The 22473-nt window shown below is 36.0% G+C and overlaps 1 protein-coding gene across 1 annotated transcript in view; it reads right to left on the reverse strand.

Moving 5' to 3' along the window:
• Wdr11 (WD repeat domain 11) overlaps positions 1-22473 on the reverse strand; it is a 53787-nt gene that overhangs the window by 8772 nt on the left and 22542 nt on the right. The window contains exons 12-20 of the mRNA XM_010632780.3: positions 15781-15887; positions 14342-14417; positions 10420-10528; positions 8275-8399; positions 7263-7410; positions 3164-3270; positions 2655-2769; positions 1939-2110; positions 523-631 (exon numbers count right to left, since the gene is read on the reverse strand). Of these exons, the coding sequence (XP_010631082.1) occupies positions 523-631; positions 1939-2110; positions 2655-2769; positions 3164-3270; positions 7263-7410; positions 8275-8399; positions 10420-10528; positions 14342-14417; positions 15781-15887 (1068 nt within the window). The remainder of the gene's footprint in view (positions 1-522; positions 632-1938; positions 2111-2654; positions 2770-3163; positions 3271-7262; positions 7411-8274; positions 8400-10419; positions 10529-14341; positions 14418-15780; positions 15888-22473) is intronic.

Consider the following 22473-nt stretch of genomic DNA (forward strand, 5'->3'; position numbering starts at 1 on the left):
ATTAAAAAAAAAAAAAAAAAAAAATCCTTCACTTCATACCTACTTGTCCCCTCTACAATGGCATAAGCTCAGGAATATTTTTTGAATATATTTAATGAGTAACCACTGATAATCTCTGTGACTTTTCTGTTTTGCAATGAGGCAGACACTGGCATTTACAAATGTAAGACAACTCTGAAGTCAGCTCTGAAGCAGACCCACTGATTCTGCTTTGACAGTGAATTAGGCCCGGCTCCAAATCCCCAGCCTCATCAGTGCTCTCTGCACACTCTTCCCTTCATTCATGATGCACCTATGTTCAGACCACGAGACAACTATCCAGCCACATAAAAGCAGCCTACAAACTCACAGCTACTCAGACTAGAGATCCTTTTAGTGCCACTGCCTTCTCTGAGACTGGTTTTAAGGCTCCACTCCTTTACAGCTCTGGAGTATAACCATGGGTATCCCTCAATTTGAAGTACATTATGAAAGGGGGAAAATAAAAACAAGAAGAAAGAAAAAAAGAAAGAACTTACTTACACATGAGAAATATCCAAAGAATACTGCCCATTCCATGGCTGGTGTAATAAGAAGGCTTTCAGAGCAAGGGAGGCCCTTGGAACAAGGAGATATGGACACCACACAGGCTCTATAAAAGAAAAAACATTTTATTTAATTTATTCTTTTGCTACCGGGGATCAAACTCGGGTCCTTGCACTTGGGAGGCAGGGGAGGCAGGTGGCGGAACCTTTGAGCTAAATCCCTGGCCCAAGAAAAAACATTTTTTAAAAATCAAATTTTATACTACAATGAACCTCAGCTATAGACTATTTACAGAGAAGTTAGCAGAGAACAATGCATAACTCTGGTGCAACTGGGAGGTGTGTTCAATGTACTCACTGCCTTGGAAACAAGGTAAGAACAGGGAGATCCTCTGTGCTCAAGTCTGGTCAGTACAGACTCTGTCTCCTTCTCTCTTTTTTTTTTTTTGGTTTTTTGAGACACGGTCTTGCTGTTAGTTCAGGCTGGACCTGAACTCACTATGTAGCCCAGGCTGGCCTCAAACTACAGCAATCCTGCAGCCTCAGCCTCCCTAGTGCTGAGACTACAGGTGTGAGCCACCATGCCCCCGGCTCTGTTCCCTTGAAATTTAAGTGTTCTGTGTAGTATAAAACTGCTACTACTTGAATGAAAGAATTAATGTAGTGATTCAACAGACACCAATACAGCTCATTATTTAAAAATATTAAATATAATTTTATTTACCTGTATCTCTTAAATCACTTGATATCTATGCTTTTCTGAGACTATTAAACTAACATGGCTTAGCAACTTCACCCACCCAAATCTCAAAACAATCAGGATACTGTAATCACCAATTATGCTTTGACTGGTCATGTAACAAGTTATGGGAAACAAAATTCATGACATTAAGACATACTTTTCAATGATATATTGGTTGCAAAAGATAGAAGGCTCATTTTAAAAAGGCAGCAGCTACATCATTCAGAGAAGGATCAAAAGGGGCCACTTCCCCAGCCTGAGGTGGGAATGACTAACGCCTGCAGGTACAGTGAGTAAGTGTCTCAGCAGTAATAAACTCTCAAGCTTTAACATATACACTACGGGGTCATAACTCCCATGTCTTACTGCTGTACAGCTTGAACCAATGGTGGTACATGCCGGACTGTATCACTGGGCGACTTTTTATTAATTTTACAAGTAAAAAGACCGATAAAAGTGATAGATCCATTGTACCACCAGTGGTACAAGCCGCTCAATGGAACAGTCACGCATGAACCAGCGGTGGTTCAAGCCAGCAGAAACATGTTATTTCTTAAATTCAGATTCTTGGAAAATAAGACTGAAGTGAACAAGCAGCAGCTCTTACTCTAAAAGAGAGCAGCTTGTGACAAAACACTGGCTTCAGAGCATCCTTTCATGAGAACCCCATACCAGTTAACTCCTGTTCATCCATCCTAAAGCATGTAGACTTCATAGACATCTCTAGGACCCTGATGCACCCATCATCAGATGCCAAGATCACTTTATCTGAAGTGCACCAGTCCACATCCAAGATCCGAAAGGTTACATTTCTTCCACTTCTTAGACTGCTCACCATCTGAACCTGCAACAATGAATTTTGTCATCACTGTGAGAAAGAAAAGGAAGATGTTTATCTCTCACTTTGGATTAAGTGGTCACAGGACAGTGTGCTGTGGCAAAGGCCCAAAGCACGTATAGAACTGCACTGCCTCTGAAAGCCTATTTTCCACAGGCAAATTGTGTTCTAAAGGTCTCAATCACAGCAATAACACTAGAGAACCAATGAATCACCTGCGGAGCTGTCGCCTTTGGAACAGATATACTGTAAAAGTAAAATCTTTTAAAACAAAATAATTTGTTATAAGAAGCTCAATGAACTTAACAGTTTATTTTTCTTATTATTTTGCAGTACAAAGTGATGACATTCATTGTGGAGAGCTGGCACATGTACATAACACATGTAAATTATTTTTACGTCCTCTGCCCCTTCCTTCCCTGCTGCTCTCTCTGCTTCTTGGTCCTATTATAAAGTTTTCATTTTCAAATCAGGAAGAAGGGAAAAAACAAAACCAGTTTCTGAGACCAGCAGCCTCACCCGTGCCTCAGCCTCACAGTGCTGGGCCTACCTCTTTAGTATCCCACACTTCAGCGCCATCATTGTACATCGCTATTAGTTTTTGGTTTCCTTTGCCAGGAGCAAAACGAATCTTCCTCACCCAACTCCTATGTGTAGGTATTCCTCTGAGGACAAACAAAAACAAAAACACCAGTATTAGGCAGAAGGGAACGTAGTGAGCAGGAACTAGGTCCAACATCTCTGCCTAGTTCTGTTTCTGATAAAGTCTGATGATGGGACAACCTCTTTACATTCTGGAGTAAGGGCCACATCTGACAGAGGGTCCTGCCTTTTTACATGCACTAGAGTAACATCCAGGGTTTCTGCATGGGCCCCTTGCAGGTAAGGTCTACTGAAAAGGGTCCAGAACTTGGCTCAACTCCGTTCCTTCCAAATCAAGTGATTCGGGACTAAAGGCTCAAAGCTGCATTTGGCCATATTTACTGGTCTTGCTTACAAATCATAAGCCTCCAATCATTTTGTTAAACAAAAACTTCATTGGTAGATGAACAGTCATACCTGGATACTCTGGCTCTCAAGTCCCAAAAATTTAAGTTTCCATCTATATCTCCAAGCACTAATGTGTCACCTTTCCAAGCAATGCAGGTAATACTACCCATACTTCCCTGGAAAACAACAGTAACAAGAACGCACATAAATTTCACTACTGATGATTCATCAGAATAGAGGAATATTTTTATATAATGGTCACAATAAAATAAAAAAATATTTAATAAAGCTTAATTATAAATATTTTACTTTGATATGAATGCCATTAAATTCTAAAATATAGACTTCAGAAACTAATAGCTATACAGTATATCACTTTCAATTATGAAGAAATAAGAGACTTCAGTTTAATAGACTGAACTAGGTTATGAGAGGTATTTTTTTGAGACAGGGTCTCCCTCTGTAGTTCAGGCTGACCCTGAACTCACTATGTAGCCCAGGCTGGCCTCAAATTCACAGCAATCCTCTTATCTCAGCCTCCCAAGTGCTGGGATTCCAGGTGTGTGCTACCATGCCTGTTTCAGAGCTTTAGAGAAGGGATGTATTTTAAGGAAGAAATGTCTTGGAAAAAAGAAAACTAAAAGAAGGAAAACAAACAAACAAACAAAAGGACAAGAAATTCTTTTCAGAGAGCTAACTTACCTCACACCATAAAAGGATAAAGGAAACCCAATTAGTTCCAGAACCAACTGCTGTAATTTTTCTATTGAAAAAGATGACCTAGAGTTTTACTGATCTCTTCTGCAAACTTCTGGAGTAATGAAGGTGAAAATATATGGTTTATTAAAGACTACAGTTTGGAAATACAAAAAGCTCTGCAAAGAAGTTACATATAGAAACAGAACTGTAAGAATGAGATATTATTGTAATAAATCCAAAGTGGAGGAAGAGAGTCTCATCTCCAGCAGATAAACAGAGAGGTGTGCCACTGAGCCCTCACAGCCCAGGCTCTGGAGTCACACAAGGGCTGAGGCCCAGCTTTGCAACTTAGACTGGTATGGGACTTGGGGCACATTTATTTCACCTTTCTGTGCCTTGTATTTATCATTAATGGAGTAAGATAAGCTTATGAAATGAGGAGTTGGAATTATGGTCAATAAATCTATTAAGGTACAGGCTATAAAGCAGTGCCTGCCACAATGCAAAAATTCACTACAATGTTAGTTATTAAATAATATCAGCGCTCAATTACTTTTTCTATTTATTACAAAAAATCTCTTTTTTTTTCATTTATGGCACAAATTATAAAAATATATGTGGCATTCACGGTTAAGAGTAGGAAAAGTATCAATCATTGACAAACGGACACTATTAACAGACTGGCACCCATATCAAATATTGCAGAATCCTAGCAGCAAGTCCCCCCAAAAAGAAAAAGTGAATTAAAATATCACTACTATAATCAATTTAATAAAAAATTTAGTTATACTAAATGAAATTCTATAATATGAAACAATACTCTCCGATTTTATTTCTATTTTCCTAACCATACTAATAGAATGTTTCAGAATTTGCTTTAATAGCAAATAATTTAGTTTTCAGATTTTACTTTCAAATTTTAAATCTCACTTAACTTTGAAAAACTAGAGTATTAGTTTATTTGTCTAAAAATCATTGTTACTAGCTCAGACCTACATTAACACAACTGCAGAGAAGCAGACTTCCCACTTAAGAGAGCTGATGGAATGCAAGCCATGAGGAGATACCAAGGTGCTCCCAGAGGGTGTGGTGCGCAAACACTGTGTGGCTTTAAATAGTCACAAGAGAACCAAAGCAAAAGGAGATGTCAGCAGAGTGTACTAGTCACATACAGAGCATGTGCTCCCTGCATTTAAGACAGGACATTCGGAAAGTCAGAAGTAAGGCTGCCACAAGTCAGACACACTCTCATTTGCTCCAGTTTCCTAAAAATAGCAAGCAACTACATATTCTCCACATACACACAATTTAAAATATATCAAATTTTCTCCTTTCTTTTACCATTTTTGTATTCTTTACAATTTGGGGGCCAAAATCCAGAGGGAGACTTTCAACTCAAAACAGATGTTTAATACTTTTTACATCTGGGAGAAGTGTAAGATAAATATTGGATTAAAATAAGCAAAACCTCTACCTACATTTTACATTAGTCACTGGAAAACATTAATTCCGAAAAGCAAAAATAATAACCAAAACAATTTCTCACACACTACACAGATGTTAATTCCCTTTCCCCAAAAGTAATATCTTCTAAAATATGTACTAATTTCACTGGAGGGCTGGATCCTCACTAAGCTGGTCATTTCTGCACAGAGCTATATCTAGTGGAGGAAAAAATACCTGGCAGAACAGACTTGGTATATCCTGACTTCAGGCCTCCACAAAGAGATAAAAGTCTTAAAAGCCATGTGGTACAATTACCATCCTGAAAAGAGCATTTATAAAAAGAAACATTCGTACGTCTCATGTTTAAAAGTTTAAAACCTACTTGGGGGTAGCTGGGGAAACTGGCATCTCACGAATTATCTGGTCCAGATAATTTCTACTTTCAATTTTAAGTATGTAGTAATGAAAAAGCTAAGACTGGTCTGTGTGTGTGACACTGAAAGAATCAAGATGGGTCTTCTTTGGGGCTTTGAAAGAGGAACTGCCACGTAAAGGGTGCTATGAAAGCAGACAGTTTCCAAAGAATTCAGTGTTACACTGAATTTGTATGTCTGAACTCTAAAGAAGTTGTTCTCTCTACATATTTAAATTTCTTTCCAATTATAACTACTAAACATCAAACTTCTACATTTACATTCTTATTTTCATCCTATCAAAATTCTGAAAATGTCTTGCAATACTAGATACTACTGTCTCAGATGTGATTTATCATATAATAGTAAAAATTAAATTACGTGAAAAGTTCTCTCACTTGTTACCTCCAATATTTGGGGGAAGAATGCCCTCAATTTTTCTATAGCTATTAGTATAGAAGGTTTGTTAGCCATTCTCTAAGAGAGCCTCATTAATTCTTCCTTTTTTGATATTCACAGCCCTTGGCAGTCACCTCCCACAAGGATTAGAGCTGATGTGAAAACCAATACCACACTGACAAGATGAGGGAGTGTGACTTCTGTTAACTAAGTTATTTAAGACACCAGTTTCCTTCTTGCTTTCTTTTGAATCATTCGCTCTGGGGGAAGCCAGCTACCAAGTCCTGAAAAGACTCAAGCAGTCTGGGTCAGGGATTTAGCTCAGTGGTTCTGTCACCTGCCTCACAAGTGCAAAGACCTGAGTTTGATCCCTGGTTAAAAAAAAAAAAAAAAAAAAAAAAAAAAAAGACTCAAGCAGTCCTGTGGAAAGGGCCCCAGGAGGAAGAACCAAGGCTTCTCCACACAGTCAGCATAAGCTCAGAGCACATGTGCCTGCCCCTTTTACCTTAAATGACTCCTGCAGCCAATGCCTGGACTGCAACATGTGACCCTGAGCCTTGTGCGGCGGTTGGGGCTTGGCCATCCACTAGATCACTCGCTTTTTAGATGGCAATTTTAAATAAATACCGGTATTTTTAAAAACCCTCTCATACCTCCATTTAACTATTTTCTTAATCCACCTATTAAACACAATCTGTGACACACATTGATGCAAATCATTAACCAATGTAACCTTACTTAAGGGATTCCACAAAACCAAAAAAAGGGACATGGATGAAGCAGTAAACATTCATACTGTTATATCTACAACCTGATTCTGTTACCCAAAAATACCATTCTGTAAGTCAAATCTTTCAGGGAAATACTTGAAATGGGAAAAGACAGATAGTGAAGTCAGAGAGATTTTAAATTTCGAATGCCATTCCACACACAACAGAGCCAGGGAACCTTGAGAAAGTTACTTATTCTCCTTTGTGGACTATCATGGGGATAAACATGAGTAGTAACAAAGTAAATGTTTAATCAAAATAATTGTAATACTATTCTCTAGCAGTAAGGGGCATGCTTATTTAGTGATAATGCCTCCTTAAATAGCAAAAGTTATTTATATTAAGCTTTTCTGAAGAAGTTTTCCAACTTCACTATGCTTTCCCTGGGTATGGAAGAACAAAATTCTTGATCAGGGAGATTTAACCAAAGGTCAGACTCACATCTGGTGGGATCCGAGCACTATCTTTCACGGAGTTTCCTTCAACAGTGAGATGATAAACTTGGCCATCATTGTCTGTAAATATAAAATGCTCCCGAGCAGAGATGTTCTGACTGAGTTCAGACTTACTTTCTGCCTCCTGCAATAAGCTTTGGGATACAGAAAAATTAAATAAAAATGTTCTTTTCCCTAGAGTGACACCCATAATTAATTAACCCACCCACAGGATAGATGCATTAACAGGAAGTCCAAAACCATTTTGGAAAGTTTAAAATGAATCTTGCCCAGTTAATAATGTAAAAACATAAATAACTCCCAAGCAATCATAAATGGGAGGAAGTTTATCTGGTATGGTGGGAGGGATGTAAACAAGATTTTTTGCTGCAGAACTGAACACAGACAGGAATCACACTGATTTACTATTGTGGCTGAAGCTTTTTATTTGTAAACTGGTATGGCTGGGTATAGAACATAAATTTAGAATTCCCAAAACATTTCTCTGCTGTGCACAAGTGATAATATGAACTTTGTTTATCCTATGTTCATGTTTTATTTCTTATTTATTCATTTATTTTTGGTTTTTGGTTTATTTTTTGAGACAGGGCCTCACTATGTATTTGAGACTGGCCTGGAACTCACTATGTAGCCCAGGCTGGTCTCGAACTCACAGCTATCCTCCTGCCTCAGCCTCCCAAGTGCTGGGATTACAGAAGTGTGCCACCAAGCCCAGCTTATGTTCGTGTTTTAGAAGCTGAAGTGAATGGGACAGAAAGGCATTTCACTGATCATATTCACTGATGGATGCCGATGAGTGGACAGTACTGCACGTGAGTACACCAACCAATACGATCAACTTCAGTAATCTGGGTATGTACTGAAACATGAAACAAAGGACTGTATTTTCAAAAGCAGTGTCCAACTTTCAAAAGAAGATGCCTTTGGATGACACTTGTCAAATTCTCAGCTATGATACTGATAATACAAATGATACTGGCAGGAACAGCGAACTCTACCTGATCACAGATGACTCAGCGATGCTCAGCTCCGTGTCTGAAACCACAGTCTGGCGGGCCATGGCCTCTCGGGTAGCAAGCTGTTTCTTTCTCAGGCTCTTCAAGTTGTGAGACGGCGACCACTCCTGTGAAGCACACAGACAAACCTAGAAGTGCTAGGGTTCCTTTTTTCAACACATCCTTCCAGAACAGAAGGGCAGATTCACCAACGCCCAGCACCACTTAGTGTTATTGCACATGAATTGTTCAGATTTTATCTAATTATAGAAAGGCTAAATGAATGTCCTTTAATTATACCTTAAGGAAAAAAAAATTAATGGAAAACTCACAAGAGGAAGTGTTGATGCTTTTTTTCTTTTTTAAACAAACTGAAAAGAGTGAATTCAATTCCTATACCTTCTGTTCCCCATCTCTTGTCTTACCTTTTACCTACATGGGGAAAGAGAATCATGTTCCTCTAATCAGGAAGCATTATCAGATTTAGATCCACCTCAAACCATTTATTCCTTTATATTTAAACCTATTCCAATGTATTGAAGCCACTGTTGGGTTAATAATCCAATCTTTTTCATGCAGAAGTTATAGTTATTACATGTACTTTAAATTTATGTTAAGTAGTCCTGGGCTTCTGTATCATCCTGTTTCTTTTTATGCTGATTGTTTTTAATATATTTTAAGTCCTCTCCCTATTGTCTGTGCAAGGTAAGTAACACTCCACACATGTATTCAACAATTTTTTTTTTTTTTTGTACCGGGGATCAAACTCGGGTCCTTGCGCTTGCAAGGCAGGTGCCAGAACCACTAAGCTAAATCCCCAGCCCTGTATTCAACAATTTTTAATTTGTCCTCTCAGCAAAGGATATTCAGATTCCTCAGAACTCAATCATCACAAATAACACTGCAGTAAAATTCCTCACAAATGTTCCTTCGTGGCCAAGAGCTCAGCAGCTTCAGCCCAAAGGATGTCTGTGTTTCTCCAAATCCTCAGTGCAGGATTCTCTACCTAACATTCTATCCACTCTTGATGCTATCTATTTCCCCAATTTTTCTTCGTCTAAAAGATATATGATGTTTATTTCACTTTGTATAACTCTAAAGCTGATGAGGTAAGCACTTTTATATGCTTGTTGACCTTTCTGGATTCTCTGTCATTCACTAAAGCTCACATATTTTGTTCATTTTCCCATTGGTGTTCCTAGTTTCACTGTTATTTTGAAGGAGTGCCTTGCTATTTTTTAGGTATTGGAAGATTTATATGACAATAACACCCTCCATCAAATATAAATCATTCATTGTAATATAAACAATTTTATTTTCTTGGTTTGAGCTTCTGACGTCCATTTTTGCACATAGGTCACAAAAATATTAGGCTGTATTAAATTTTATAGCTTTCTTTTTTTACATGTTTGTCTTTAACCCCATAGAGACCAATTTTTGTAAATGGTACTAAAGTATTTTTTTCCATCAGGTGAAACATGTCTCCCAATATTGCCTCCTAAAAAGTCTGTCCTATTGATTTGTGTTGCTTTCCTAAATATTCATGATCTGTTTATGAACTCTTTATTATATTAGCCCATTTTCTATTTTTGTGTCAATACAACACTAATATTATTTCCGTAGTATGTAATATGTCCTAATATCAGTAGTGTAAGCCAGCCCCAATCTCTCCTGCACCTAGCACATTTACTCCTCTTTTTTCAAGAGTGACTTAGCTATGTAGGGCCTTTCTTCTTTTATAAACATCTTAGAATATGTCTATCATGTTCCTCAAAGTACTCAAATGAAATTTTAGCAATAATTGCACTAATATCAAAATAACCCACTGAGAGTTATTTCCATTTATTCAAATCACCTTTTTAATAAGAAAACATAGGGCAGCAATGTCAAGTTAAAAAAGGACAATTTTTAAAGAAAAACATTTACTATATACATATATACTAAGATCATCTAGTTCTTTTTTTTTTTGTTTTGTTTTTTTTGAGACAGGTTCACTATGTAGTTGAGACTGACCTGGAACTCACTATGTAGCCCAGGCTGGTCTCGAACTCACAATGATCCTCCTGTCTCAGGCTCCCGAGTGCTGGGATTAAAGGTGTGTGCCACCACGCCTGGCTAAGATCATCTAGTTCTTAAACCATAACTTACCAAAGCAGTTATTGTAGGAAAGTTTTTGGACATTTCTCTAAGAAGAGTACAAGTCCTAACATCCCATAATTCCAGGGGTTTATCTTTGAAAACAACTGCCAAATATTGCCTAAAATAAACAAAAAATAGAAATAAACAAAATTACTAAGCAAGCCCATTTTTTGCAAAAATATTATCAAGAATAGTATAAATAAAACACTCAGGAAATTAAAAAAACTCAGGTGACACGTTCCAACCAAAGACAACTTAAACTACCACTCAGGCCCCATGATTAATACTCATAAAAACACATAGCTTTCAGGTAAACTTTGAAAGTACATACAGATTAAATCAGATGAAATTGGTTAAAAGAGTGACCTGGGTTCCCAATCCTGGTGCCACAATAATTTAACTCTCCTGAGGCTCAATTTCCCCTCTCTGACATGCAAATACTATCATTTATATCAATGAACTGGTATGCAGATTACGGCAACAATTAAAAAGTAGGCAGATTTTCTAACACCCTACCACAGTAAGTATACAACAAATGCTATTTTTAACTCACTCTCTGTCAAGCCTGGAAATACATAATGAATCAATAAATGCAATTCAAGAAAGTGGAATTGAGCACTAATACCTCAGTAACTGGTGAGGAACTCAAACAATATTCATAAGCATTGGCTAACATCAAGAAAACAAAACAGAACAAGAAAGTTCCAGGACTCAATATATTAAAGGACTTAGATGCTTCTGCTCAGGACAACATCTGCCACTTGATAATCATGGGACTTAAGAAAAAATATGTACCCTTTTTAAATTTTACTCCATGTTGAAAATGGTATTAATACCAGCCATGTCTACCTCACAAAATGCTGGATTAAATTTAAAGGATAAGGACAGCACACACTATGACAGATTATACAAGTATAATGTGCTATACTATTTATTATATCTCATATGAATAAAGGCATCTATGTAAAGTAAAATATATTAAATGCTATAAAGATTCACTATGAAAAAGATTAATTTTAACAACAGAGAAATGAAATTCCAGACAGAATTACAGATGTGACAAATGACAAAACACAGAAAAGGACATAATGCACTGCAGACTATGCTTCCTTAAATATACAGTATGTGGGAACAATCATAAAAAAGAGATTAAAATGTAAATTTTGGATCACATTATAAAGACCTCAAATACTATGCTAGGCTATGCAGGGGTTTATTCCACAGAAAACAATGAATCATACTAAAAGTTTTGAAGCAGGGGATACTGAGATCAGTTGTTTTAGATGTATGAATTCAGCAGGAATGTGCAGAGTTGCGACTGAAAACAGAAGAGAATGGAGTCTCATTAGACTTCAAAGAACTCTTGTTTATGTGAATTACAGCAAATGAGTAAACTAAAAAACTTTATTCTTTTAAAATTAAAACACAGAAAATATAAAAAAAGTATCAAGATGATAGATTTTAAACACAAGCCATACTAATACATTATATCAATAATTTCAACACTTCAATGAGGAGACTGAAATTATGAGACTGAAACCAAGAAAATGATACAGCTCAATTAAAAGTATAAAAATGGAAAATATATATGATGCAAGTACTAACCAAAAGAAAGCTGAAGTGACTACACTAGTATTAGATAAATCAGACATTTCCAAAGAACAGTAACAAAGAGATATTTCACAATAGTAAAGAAATCAATGAATTGAAAGGACATAACTAACAATCCTAAATATGTATGTACCTAATAGCAGAACTGCAAAATACCCAGAGCAAGAACTTGAGTTTCTCAAAAGCAAAATATATAAATTAACAACCAAATCAGATATTAAACATCATCTCTCAGTAATTCACACAATACATAAGCAGAAAATCAGTAAGTATATAAAACACTCCAATAACAGTATCAATCAACTAGAATTGACAGTTATGGAACATTCTAATCAACACCAGGAGAATACCCAACCGCTCAAGTGAACACAAAACATTTACTATGATAGAATATCTTCTGTGTAAAAAAACAGATCACATGAAATTTTAAAGTCTAAACTAATGTAAAACACACTCTCTAGTCAAACAAAAACTAGAAAATAACAGATGTATCTGGAAAACACTAAATAGTTAAAGAATATACCTACAAATACCTTGCGGAAATATTAAAATATTATGAATTAAAATGAAAACACCATATCAAAAATCATAGGTTACAGGAAAAATACTTCTATAGCATTAAATGTTTATATTAAATTCCTAGGATTTAAGATCCCAGAGCAAAGCAAATACATCAGCCCTTACTACTTATATTCAACATTTACTAGTTATATTCAGCATAGCAAAGCAAGAAATAAAGAACATACATATATGAAAGTAAATTCATTAGTACATAACAAGATCATCTATAGAGAAAATCCTAAAGGATTGACAAAATTGCTATTAGAATAATTAAGTTTTACATGGTCACAGGTACAAGGCCAATATAAAAAATTAACTGTATTTCAGTAAACAAATTATGAATAACTGGAAAGTGACATTGAAAAAAGAAAAAAAATCAATTTTTAATGGCATCAAAATACACAAAAACAATTAACATGATTGTTATGGCATATATCTACATGTCTCCTCAAAGCCCCATACAGTGATAGGTGGGGCTCTTTCAGAGGTGTCTGGATCTAGAGTGTGTAATGCTGGGATTAAGGGTGTGTGATTACTAAATCACACTGGTTGGTTTGGCATAGTTTCGGGTAGTCTTCAGGGTGTCCTACTCTGGGTGTGAGTGCTACCCACCCTTAAGGGCAGGTAGCCTGGATAAAATATAAGGGACAGGAAGAAAGTGGCTGCCTGCTGCTTGTCACTTGTAGCCTGTGGCCTTCTACTTGCCATGAACTATCTTTCCTCCATGATGCCCCTCTGCGACACCACCCCACCTTGAAGCCAGCCAATTATGGTCTGAAACTTCTACAAACTGTGAGCCAAAATAAACCTCTGCCCCTTTAACTTTGGATGTTGGGTTATTTGTCTCAGCAATGAGAAAAGGAACAGAGACAATGATACATTGAGACTTATACACTTGAAAGCTACAAAATATTGCTAAAACAAATGAAAGAAGACAAGTGGAGAGACACACCTTGTTCATGAATTGCAAAATCTGTTAAAATGTCAGTTCTTTTCCACTCTGATATGTAGATTCAATGCATTCTTTTTTTTTGCTTTTTGTTTATTCAGTACTGAAGTCATGATGATTTTTTATTTTTATTACTTTGAGGCAGAATCTTACTAAATCACTAAATTGCCCAGGTTGGGCTTGAATTTGCACAATCTTCCTTAATCACAGACCCAGTAAGATCTTTTGGTAAAATTGATATGCTGATTCTAAAATTTATATGGAAATATAAAGACTCTAAAAATGCCAAAACAATTGCGAAAAATTATTAGGAAGCTTTCTGTTTATTCTTTTGATTTCTATTCAGTTTCTAAAGAATCCTGCTTTACAAGTATTTCCCCTTAGAACAAAAATTCAAAAAAATTTCTGGAAGTAATTATGAGTATAAATTATAAATAAGAAAAATGAGTTAATTTAGCTCAGTAGTCCCATGTTCAGTGGAAATAAAAAGAATTTTGTAAGATAACTATTTAAAGTAGGTTGAAAGTGCTTATATCAATTCAGTTACCACAGAACAAAATTGGGTTGCTGGTTTTACCAACCTAATAAAATGCTAAGATTCCCAAAAATTACTAACTCTTTTTTTAGAAGATAAAAATGACAGCAATTGAATTTTGTAGTTAGATATTTGCTTTAATATGGCGGCATATCATTTGCTATTATGAAGAAACTGATTGCATATTTTAGTATATTCCCACTGTCTTAATTTTTTTTAAAAGTCATGAGATTCCATTATGGTAACAACACAGATTTCTTTATATGGATACTTACTTCAAGTGAGATACTTTAATCATTTCGATGGGTGACTCATCATTGCCTCGTTCACCACGAAAAGCAATGCTCCTACCTTTAATTACAAATATTAAAGAAAATGTGAAAAAAACACATTAAGAAACAAGGAGTCATATCAATGTAATTTGGTTAGTCTTACATTTTACCCTCTTACTCAGTATTACATTTACTTTTTGTGATAATTTAAAAAATTTCTCAAAATAATACAAGTCAATGATAATATAGTGCTTATATTTAAATATGTTTTATGAAATGCATTTTCATTTCTTGTAGTTTTTTAAATCCAATAATTCAATTTTAGAAATTTAAAAATGTCATCTTCTAAATTTTCTAAGGTGTCTATAATAAAGCATTATCCACTGTAAAAACTACTGGTATATTAAAAAAAAAAAAATAGAAAACATTCCCTTATTTCCAAATACTAACTAGTAGGGAAAAAAATCTCGATATAGGTACCAGGATTTTCTGTCCCATGTGCCAAATACAACCTAAAGTATTTTGAACATGTTCCTATCAAAATATCCCTATAAACTGACATTAGGAAACAATGACTACAATGTTTATGCATACTATACACAAACTAGTTTCCTAAAAAGATAAATTCTACCTTATATCTGAAAAATATATTTTAATACCTTTTCTTAGATTTTTATTTACAGTGAATAAAAGAGAATATATTCAGTTCAAAGATAACTAAATGCCTTTCTGCTAAATGCCATCAAATGGAATCCACTGTCTGTTATTTGAAACTGTCATCCTTTTATATTTTCAATTTATTTTGAAACTCAATGGGTTATAAATTTTAAATAATTCTGAAGTTATTTTACTGGAATGTATTCTATTGAATGAAGCCTTCAAACTCCTAAATTAAATGTCCCTAGTTAGCCAGACTATCAAGGGCTCTAAATCTGAACAATTAAAAACCATCCTGGGCTGAGGGTTTGGCTCAGTGGTTCTGCCGCCTGCCTCATAAGTGCAAGGGCACAAGTTCAAACCTGGCACCAAGGGGGGAAAAAATCATCCTTAATATACAAGGTTTTTAAGGGCTTTTCTATAAAGGCTCAAGCTTTAAACTGAGACTTTAAAAGTCTAAGTACAAAGAATTATTTTTAAATTAATCTTTTGTTTATATATAACAATATACTTAAAGTAGACTGAGTTATATTTTTATGAATCTATCTGTTCAGGTTAATGTCATCCATTTTACCACCTATTTGTGTTAACAATATAAACATATAAACAAAGATAAGACTTTTCCAGGGCAATTATTATACAATAAAAAATGGATATGTAATTATAGAATATTAGAAAAGAACCCAAAGTAAAAGAAAGTACTTGGAATATTTTTATAAATAGCAGAATCTTTGATCAATATGACAAAATTATTTTGAATCTCTTAACAGTCTAAATACACAAACCTGTTGGAAGATCAACCAGCTGGAGTTCATTTCTCACTAAACCCATATTGTTTGGTGTTGAGGTAGCAAAGGAAAGAAAACCTGTCAAACTTGTCCATTCAATACCCCTGGAAAATAAACAAATATTAATTTAACATCTTCATTTGTTTGAAAAAAAAGTTTTCTTAAGGCCTAATTTTATCACATACTTTAAAATACAACCTTTTATTGAGACTATATCACCACATATTCCTAAAACACAGGAAATTATTTCTAATTACAACTATTTCCTGATGTGACAATCAGACAGTGCAGTTATCAGGATTCATACTACCATTACACTGAGAGGGACATTCACAACTGGTCGGGAAAGTCACATCACAGCAATTTCTAGGAATTCTAACTGCTTTTCACAAAAAGTTCTACAGAAATATTTTAAGCAGAATGTTTAAAGTTCAGGAATTTTATCAATATTCCTAGTTGATTAGGAAGCAGAAATTCCTTTTTTTTTAAATTAGTATATGTTTGCAATTCATGCAGTTTACAATTATCTTGGGGAGTAGTACATGTACATATTATAGCTCGCTTCTCTCTCTTTTTTTAAATCCCATTCCCTCACCTTCCCTCTTCTCCTCCAGTCCTCCTATCTCCTCTTTCACTCTTGTTGATATCATTGTTTTAGCTATGTTATGGCATATAGTGTTTATATTAATTGCAGTTATCAGGTTCCTATACATGGCATATCTTTATTCTTATTTCTCCCTCCTGTCCTCCTCACTCCTTGCCCTTGAGGAAGAAGAAATTCTTAAAGCAAAGAATATGAACTGAGCTGTTAGATCTGGAAGTAGATGGAAGTTCCAAATGGGATTCCAATTAGGGAAAAGCACAACGTTAAATCTCAAAAAGAAAGACATGTCTGGGGGCCAGGGACACAGCTCAGTGGTGCCATGCCATGCCTGCCTCTCAAGCACAAGGTCCTGAGTTCGATCTCCGGTACCACACACACACCAAATAGAAAGAAAGTTTGAAAAGACATCCACCCATGAAGTGAAAGCCCTTGGAATCCCATTAACGAGGGGTGTGACAGTAGGCGATGACACATCTTTTCTCCCCTAACAAACCTGGACAGTGTACACCAACACAATGTGCAAGAATGGAAAAGAGAAAGGGGCACAGGACAACAAACAGAGTTACAAGCATTGCTTACATGGGGTAGACGCTGGCTGAGAGAAGGTCAAACCTTCATTCTATTATATGTAGTTGTTCATCAGCATTCATAAGATGGTCATTTTAAAAACCACATTTTGTCTATGGCTACTCTACAATGCAAGGGGGCTAAGCTGTTATAGCAGTGGTTTGGTGACCTAAAATTCTAAGCCTAAAATACATACTATCAAGTCTTTTATGGCTTGTGTCTAGATGTACCCTCAAAGCCTCATGCAGTCATAGGTGGCAGCTTTTTCAGAGGTGGCTGAATCTAGAGTGTGTGATGCTGGGACTAAGGGTGTGTGATTACTCAATCAATCCACTGATTGGTTTGGCACCACCTTAATCAATGTAGCTACAGAGAATACAAAAAGGAGCAGAAAAAAGCTGCTGAGGTCGCTTGTTGGTTCTCTTGCTTGCTTTGCTACCTTCTGCCCACTATGAACGGTTTCTTCTTCACAATGCCTGTCCGTCATGTCACCCTGACTTGGAGCCTGATGACTATGGACTGAAACCTCTACAAACTGTGAGCCAAATAAACCTTTCTTCCTTAACTTTGGGTCTTGGGTATTTTGTCTCAGCAATGAGAAAAGTAACTAAAACAAGGTCCTTTACAGAAAATGTTTACTGATCCCAGATCTTTCTCCATTTTTGCACTTATCTGCATGGAACTACTACTAACACTTAACATAAAGGACTGCCCCCCTACTTTGTCCAAGCATGTAAAATGGACTCATGTGTCATATCTAAACTCCTTTACACATCATCCAGCCATTTGCTTCACCCTACCTGACTGAGCTCACCAGGCAGTCATCTGAACCTTGTCTGCTATTTTAACTCAAAGAATCTTCCACACTGATCTATGTGTACACTCTTTTGTCAGAAGGACAAACATAATCCAAAAAGAACTAAAAACACTATTTCCAACAGGGATAGGTGGGACAAGGGAGTGGGGAAGTATGTTTTCAGGATGATTCAAAGACATGGACATCTCTAGCACGTGTAGTTCACAGGAGGAGGCATGGTCCTATGAGAATCTAATGTTGATCTGACGGAAGTTCAAGTGGTAATGCAAGAGATGGAGAGTGGCTGTAAATACAGATAAAGCTTCACTCCCTACTGTGATTAAGCTGCTTACCTACTGTGTGACCTGTCTCTTAACAGAATTCCTGATCTAGGCAGTATCCATACTTTGACTGCTCTCTTCACTCATCAAATATTACTGGAGTTAAGCACTAACTAGCTCTGGAATCTCTGCATCTCAGTTTCCTCATCTGTGATGCAGGAAAAATAGTGCAAATAGAAGGACTGGCCCTATTGTAAGTGCTATTGATATGTACTTGTAATTACTATCATCATGATTATGACTCTTAATTTGAGAGCTAACTAAAGACTTATTTTCTTCATCAGTCTTCCTGATTCACTAAACTCAAATCATACCCACAATGAATACTGTAGAATCTGGTTAATAATTCACTAGAAAAGCTCCTTCCTCTCTTATTTCTTCTTTGCTTTCCATAACAGGTAACAGTAACCACTAATGTTTCTAATTAGAGTAAAGAGCAGAGTCATTTGGGGAATATTCTAATCTTTGTAAGTCTTTTAGATTCAGTCAGCTCTCTCTGTCCACAGAAACCCTAAGATTCACCCTCCAAGTCTTGTTTTGTTGTTAGTCATAAAATTAGATTAGCAGGCCTGGAGACAGGCAGCTGTGGGCTAACTGAAATGCAGGCAAGATGTTTTTTTATTTTGTTTTTTGCTTTCTAATCACTACCTATAGATAAAATCCACACAAGTTTGTAGTTTCAAACTTCAGCTCAATTGGATATAGAGGTTCCATTTGACCCAGCCATCCCTCTGCTGCGTATCTTTCCAAAAGAATTAAAAGAATCATATCACAGTGATATATGCACACCTATGTTTATAGCAGCACAGTTTGTAATAGCTAAAACTAGGAAACAGTCCATTTGTCCATCAGTTGGAAACTGGATAAAGAAGATGTGGTTTTTCTATAAAATGGAATACTACTCAGCCATAAAGAATGAGAAATTAGGTTCATTCATAGGTAAATGGATACATACTGAGGATATACTCCTAAGTGAAATAAATAAGTCACACGTGTAAATACCAAACAGATTTTTTGGTGTGAAAAACTATAATAGTACATAAGATCCTAATGAGATAAATGACAATCTGAAATAGGAAGGAAAGGGCTAAAGGTGTAGGGAAAGTGGGAAGGGTAGGGGAAAGGTAATAAGGGAAAAGAAAAAATATGAGAAAATGAAAAAATGGAAATAAAGTGTTTGTAAATGGGGAGGGGAGGTGGGGGGAAGGGAGGGCAGGGACAAGGAGAAAAAATGAGAACCAAGACCTGTCATGTAAAGGTACAGAATCCCAATAATGAATGTAACCGTACTGTACTGTATACCTAAAATGTACCAATAAACTCAATGAGGAAAAAAAAAAACACTTCAGCTCAAGAGATTGCAACATTCTCTGAATGAGATAAAGTCTAGAGCCTGTAAATAGTTCAGACCATGTGTGAGGAGTTAAAAAAAACAACGAAAAAACCTTCAGGGTCAAAATATAAACTAAAGGGAGAATCCCCTAATGAGTAAACAGGGAGCTACTTCTCTCTGAAATAGGTAAACATAGCCCATTTTATTTGTACAACAATGACTTCAGAAAAAGACCCAGTTAATCATATACAGTAAATGTAGTCTGAGACCTCATTCAATACAACTGCCATTTTGGACATTGCTTATCTTCATACCTGAAGGTGTGTTTTCTTTCTTTCTCTGAAAAAATCTATCATTTTTGCAATAAACTTTATCTGTTCTCTACACAATGACCTATATAACTTGTCTGAAATCTTCTGTCAAAGACACAAAGAATCAAGGTGTATTGCCAGTTCCTTGAAATGTTATGGCCTGGCTCTGTTAAGACCTTTCTTCCTGCTAACACTGCTGCTCACAATCCAAATTAACCAATTGGCATCACTATCCCTGGACACTAGGAATTCTGTCCTCCTATCCCTCCCTATTTTCAAAAATATATCTGTTAAGCACCAAGTATAAGCTCATGACTTTTTAGGCACTGGGTTGCAATACTCCTAAAAATAAGTCTTTCTGAAGCTTGCATTCAACCAGAGAAGAGGTTTTATGGAAGTGCATTCCATATTATCTATGACAAAACAGACTGATTCAGATTTCAATAGGAGCTGTTTGAGAGTCTCCCATAATTTGGTCTCAGGGGGCAGGCAGGGCTTCCTGGAGAAATTATTAGAGCTGAGACTCAAAGAGCAAATAGGGTTTGAACCTAAGCCTGTATTACTGAGACAACACAATAAGTGACTCAGAAACACTGTTACATTGCACTCTCTTTGAAAGCAGGTAGGTACCATGTCACATCTTCCCAGGCATGTGATAGCACTCAGGAATTTTGTTAGGTTAAATTAACAATGTCCAAGAAAAGCCCAGCATTCCTTTTTGTGTTTTAGTGTCATGCATATTCACAGAAATGTGTTCTCCTCTATTTAAGATGTCCTGGAGTACAGACATCTTAAATAGAGGATATAACAGAATATGAAGTGGCTGCTTATGTTCTATAATCTATAGTATGAGCATGTTGCCTTTGAACAGATTACAGCAGTAGTTTAAATATCCCATTCCTACTGAAGAAAATAAAAATCAAGTTGAACTTCAAAGTGAAGATTAGATAAGGAAGGGATTATTACTCAGAAGAATGAAAACTCTTGTCAAACATAGCTGAGCTCTACTTCCCTCAGGATTAGAATATTTTTTAGGTTTAACTACATCTGAAGGGCTCTAAAAGACTAGGAACAGCAGCTCATTTTCTGTTCTAGGATTTCTTTATACTTTATCAGATTCCTAACCACTGAACTCCTGTAACTTTTGAATTTATCAGGAGACATCTGGGGTTCCCACACTTGGCCTACTGTCCACCTACTGAGTACACCACAGACACCACTCTCATCGTGGATGGCTAGCAGGGGACCCACACTTCTGAAAAGCCTTGAAGTTTTAAGATTCTTCTGCAAATTTATAAACAGACAAAACAGAGATCATTTTGCTTTCTACAAATAATCTAATCAAAGAAATACTGGGTCAAACAATGGTCTAATAGCTATAGAAAATACTATTAATAATTTTCGACATCCAAAATAGTACCAGCCTATATTATTTTAAATTTGGCCTATAGAAAAAGACATAAACTAATAATCTATGAATATTAACATGTACCACTCCACTTTGTTTACTTCTAGGTACCATCCACTAAACTATAAGCATCGAAGTCTTTGTTCAGAAGATACTCAATAGATATTTGTATCACTAAATAAAACGACATGGTTTTTAAAACACACACACATACACACACAAAACCCTATCTGTAGTTAAATAGTCCCTGGCCTCATACATATATGCACAAGATTCGTGTACAAGGGAAAACAATAGCTTTCTAAAAGTTAGCTTTAATTTGCATATAAAAGTCTAGAATGTGTTTGGTTTATTGCTAATCAGTTCTGAATTTTTTATAACACATCTGTGAAATCTTCATAATGGCTTTTAATTGTAGTACTAGAACTGCATTAATTGAAACACAAAGACAGCAGGATTTTAGCATCCTCCTGAGTAGCATCTCTGAATATAAAATGAGCTATCTTCAAAATGGGAATTAAAAAATGAAAATTCATATGCAAAATGGAGCACTTGTGTATGATCATTCACAATGCTAATCTGTGTGAGTAGCACATTCCTTAGAGTGCTAGGTATCCAATTCACTTGTTATTAAAAACTGTAGTGTTACTCAACCATAAATACAGCAGTGACATCTACAACCCGACTAATCCAGGTTAGCAAATCTTACTGAACACTAATACCTTGCTGATAAACTAGCTATTGAAGGTTTCAGTATTCAAAAACAAAAGGACAATGTGCTTGATTTTCCAGAAGCACATGTCAAATTCTTAGCATGACTCTTGGCTCAGGTACCATTTTTATTTTTACTGTCACCATGATTCCTATGGATCTATGGACATTTTTAGTAGGAAATCTTGCACAATTTTAGTAGGAAATCTGTAAGAGCTCAAGCTCTGAAGCCTGAAAGGTTTACAATGAATTCCATGTACTTCTTCCACAGATTACTCTAATTCTCAGTTTCTTCCTCTAACAATTAGAAATATAATACTGGCTACCCATTAGCAGTATAATGGGGATTCAATGAAGTGATACATGCAAAGTATTAACATAATCCTTGGGACAATACTGGTTAGGTGAAAAGCTTCCACCAGTTGTTGTCAGCCATGAAAGGAAACACCACATAGGAATGGCAAGATTGAAGGAAATATCAAGGACAGAAATGCAGACAGGAAAGAAAGGGAGAGAGAAGATATGAACAGTGGCAGCAACAACTACTGGAGTAAGTACGTACCAGAGTGGAAAACTGCAGATTCTGTTTTAAAGGAGAAAGAAGATAACAGCCTAGATG

The sequence above is a fragment of the Fukomys damarensis genome, unplaced genomic scaffold, assembly GCF_012274545.1.
Source record: "Fukomys damarensis isolate Sample0158 unplaced genomic scaffold, DMR_v1.0_HiC HiC_scaffold_8, whole genome shotgun sequence".
Taxonomy (NCBI): Eukaryota; Metazoa; Chordata; class Mammalia; order Rodentia; family Bathyergidae; genus Fukomys; species Fukomys damarensis.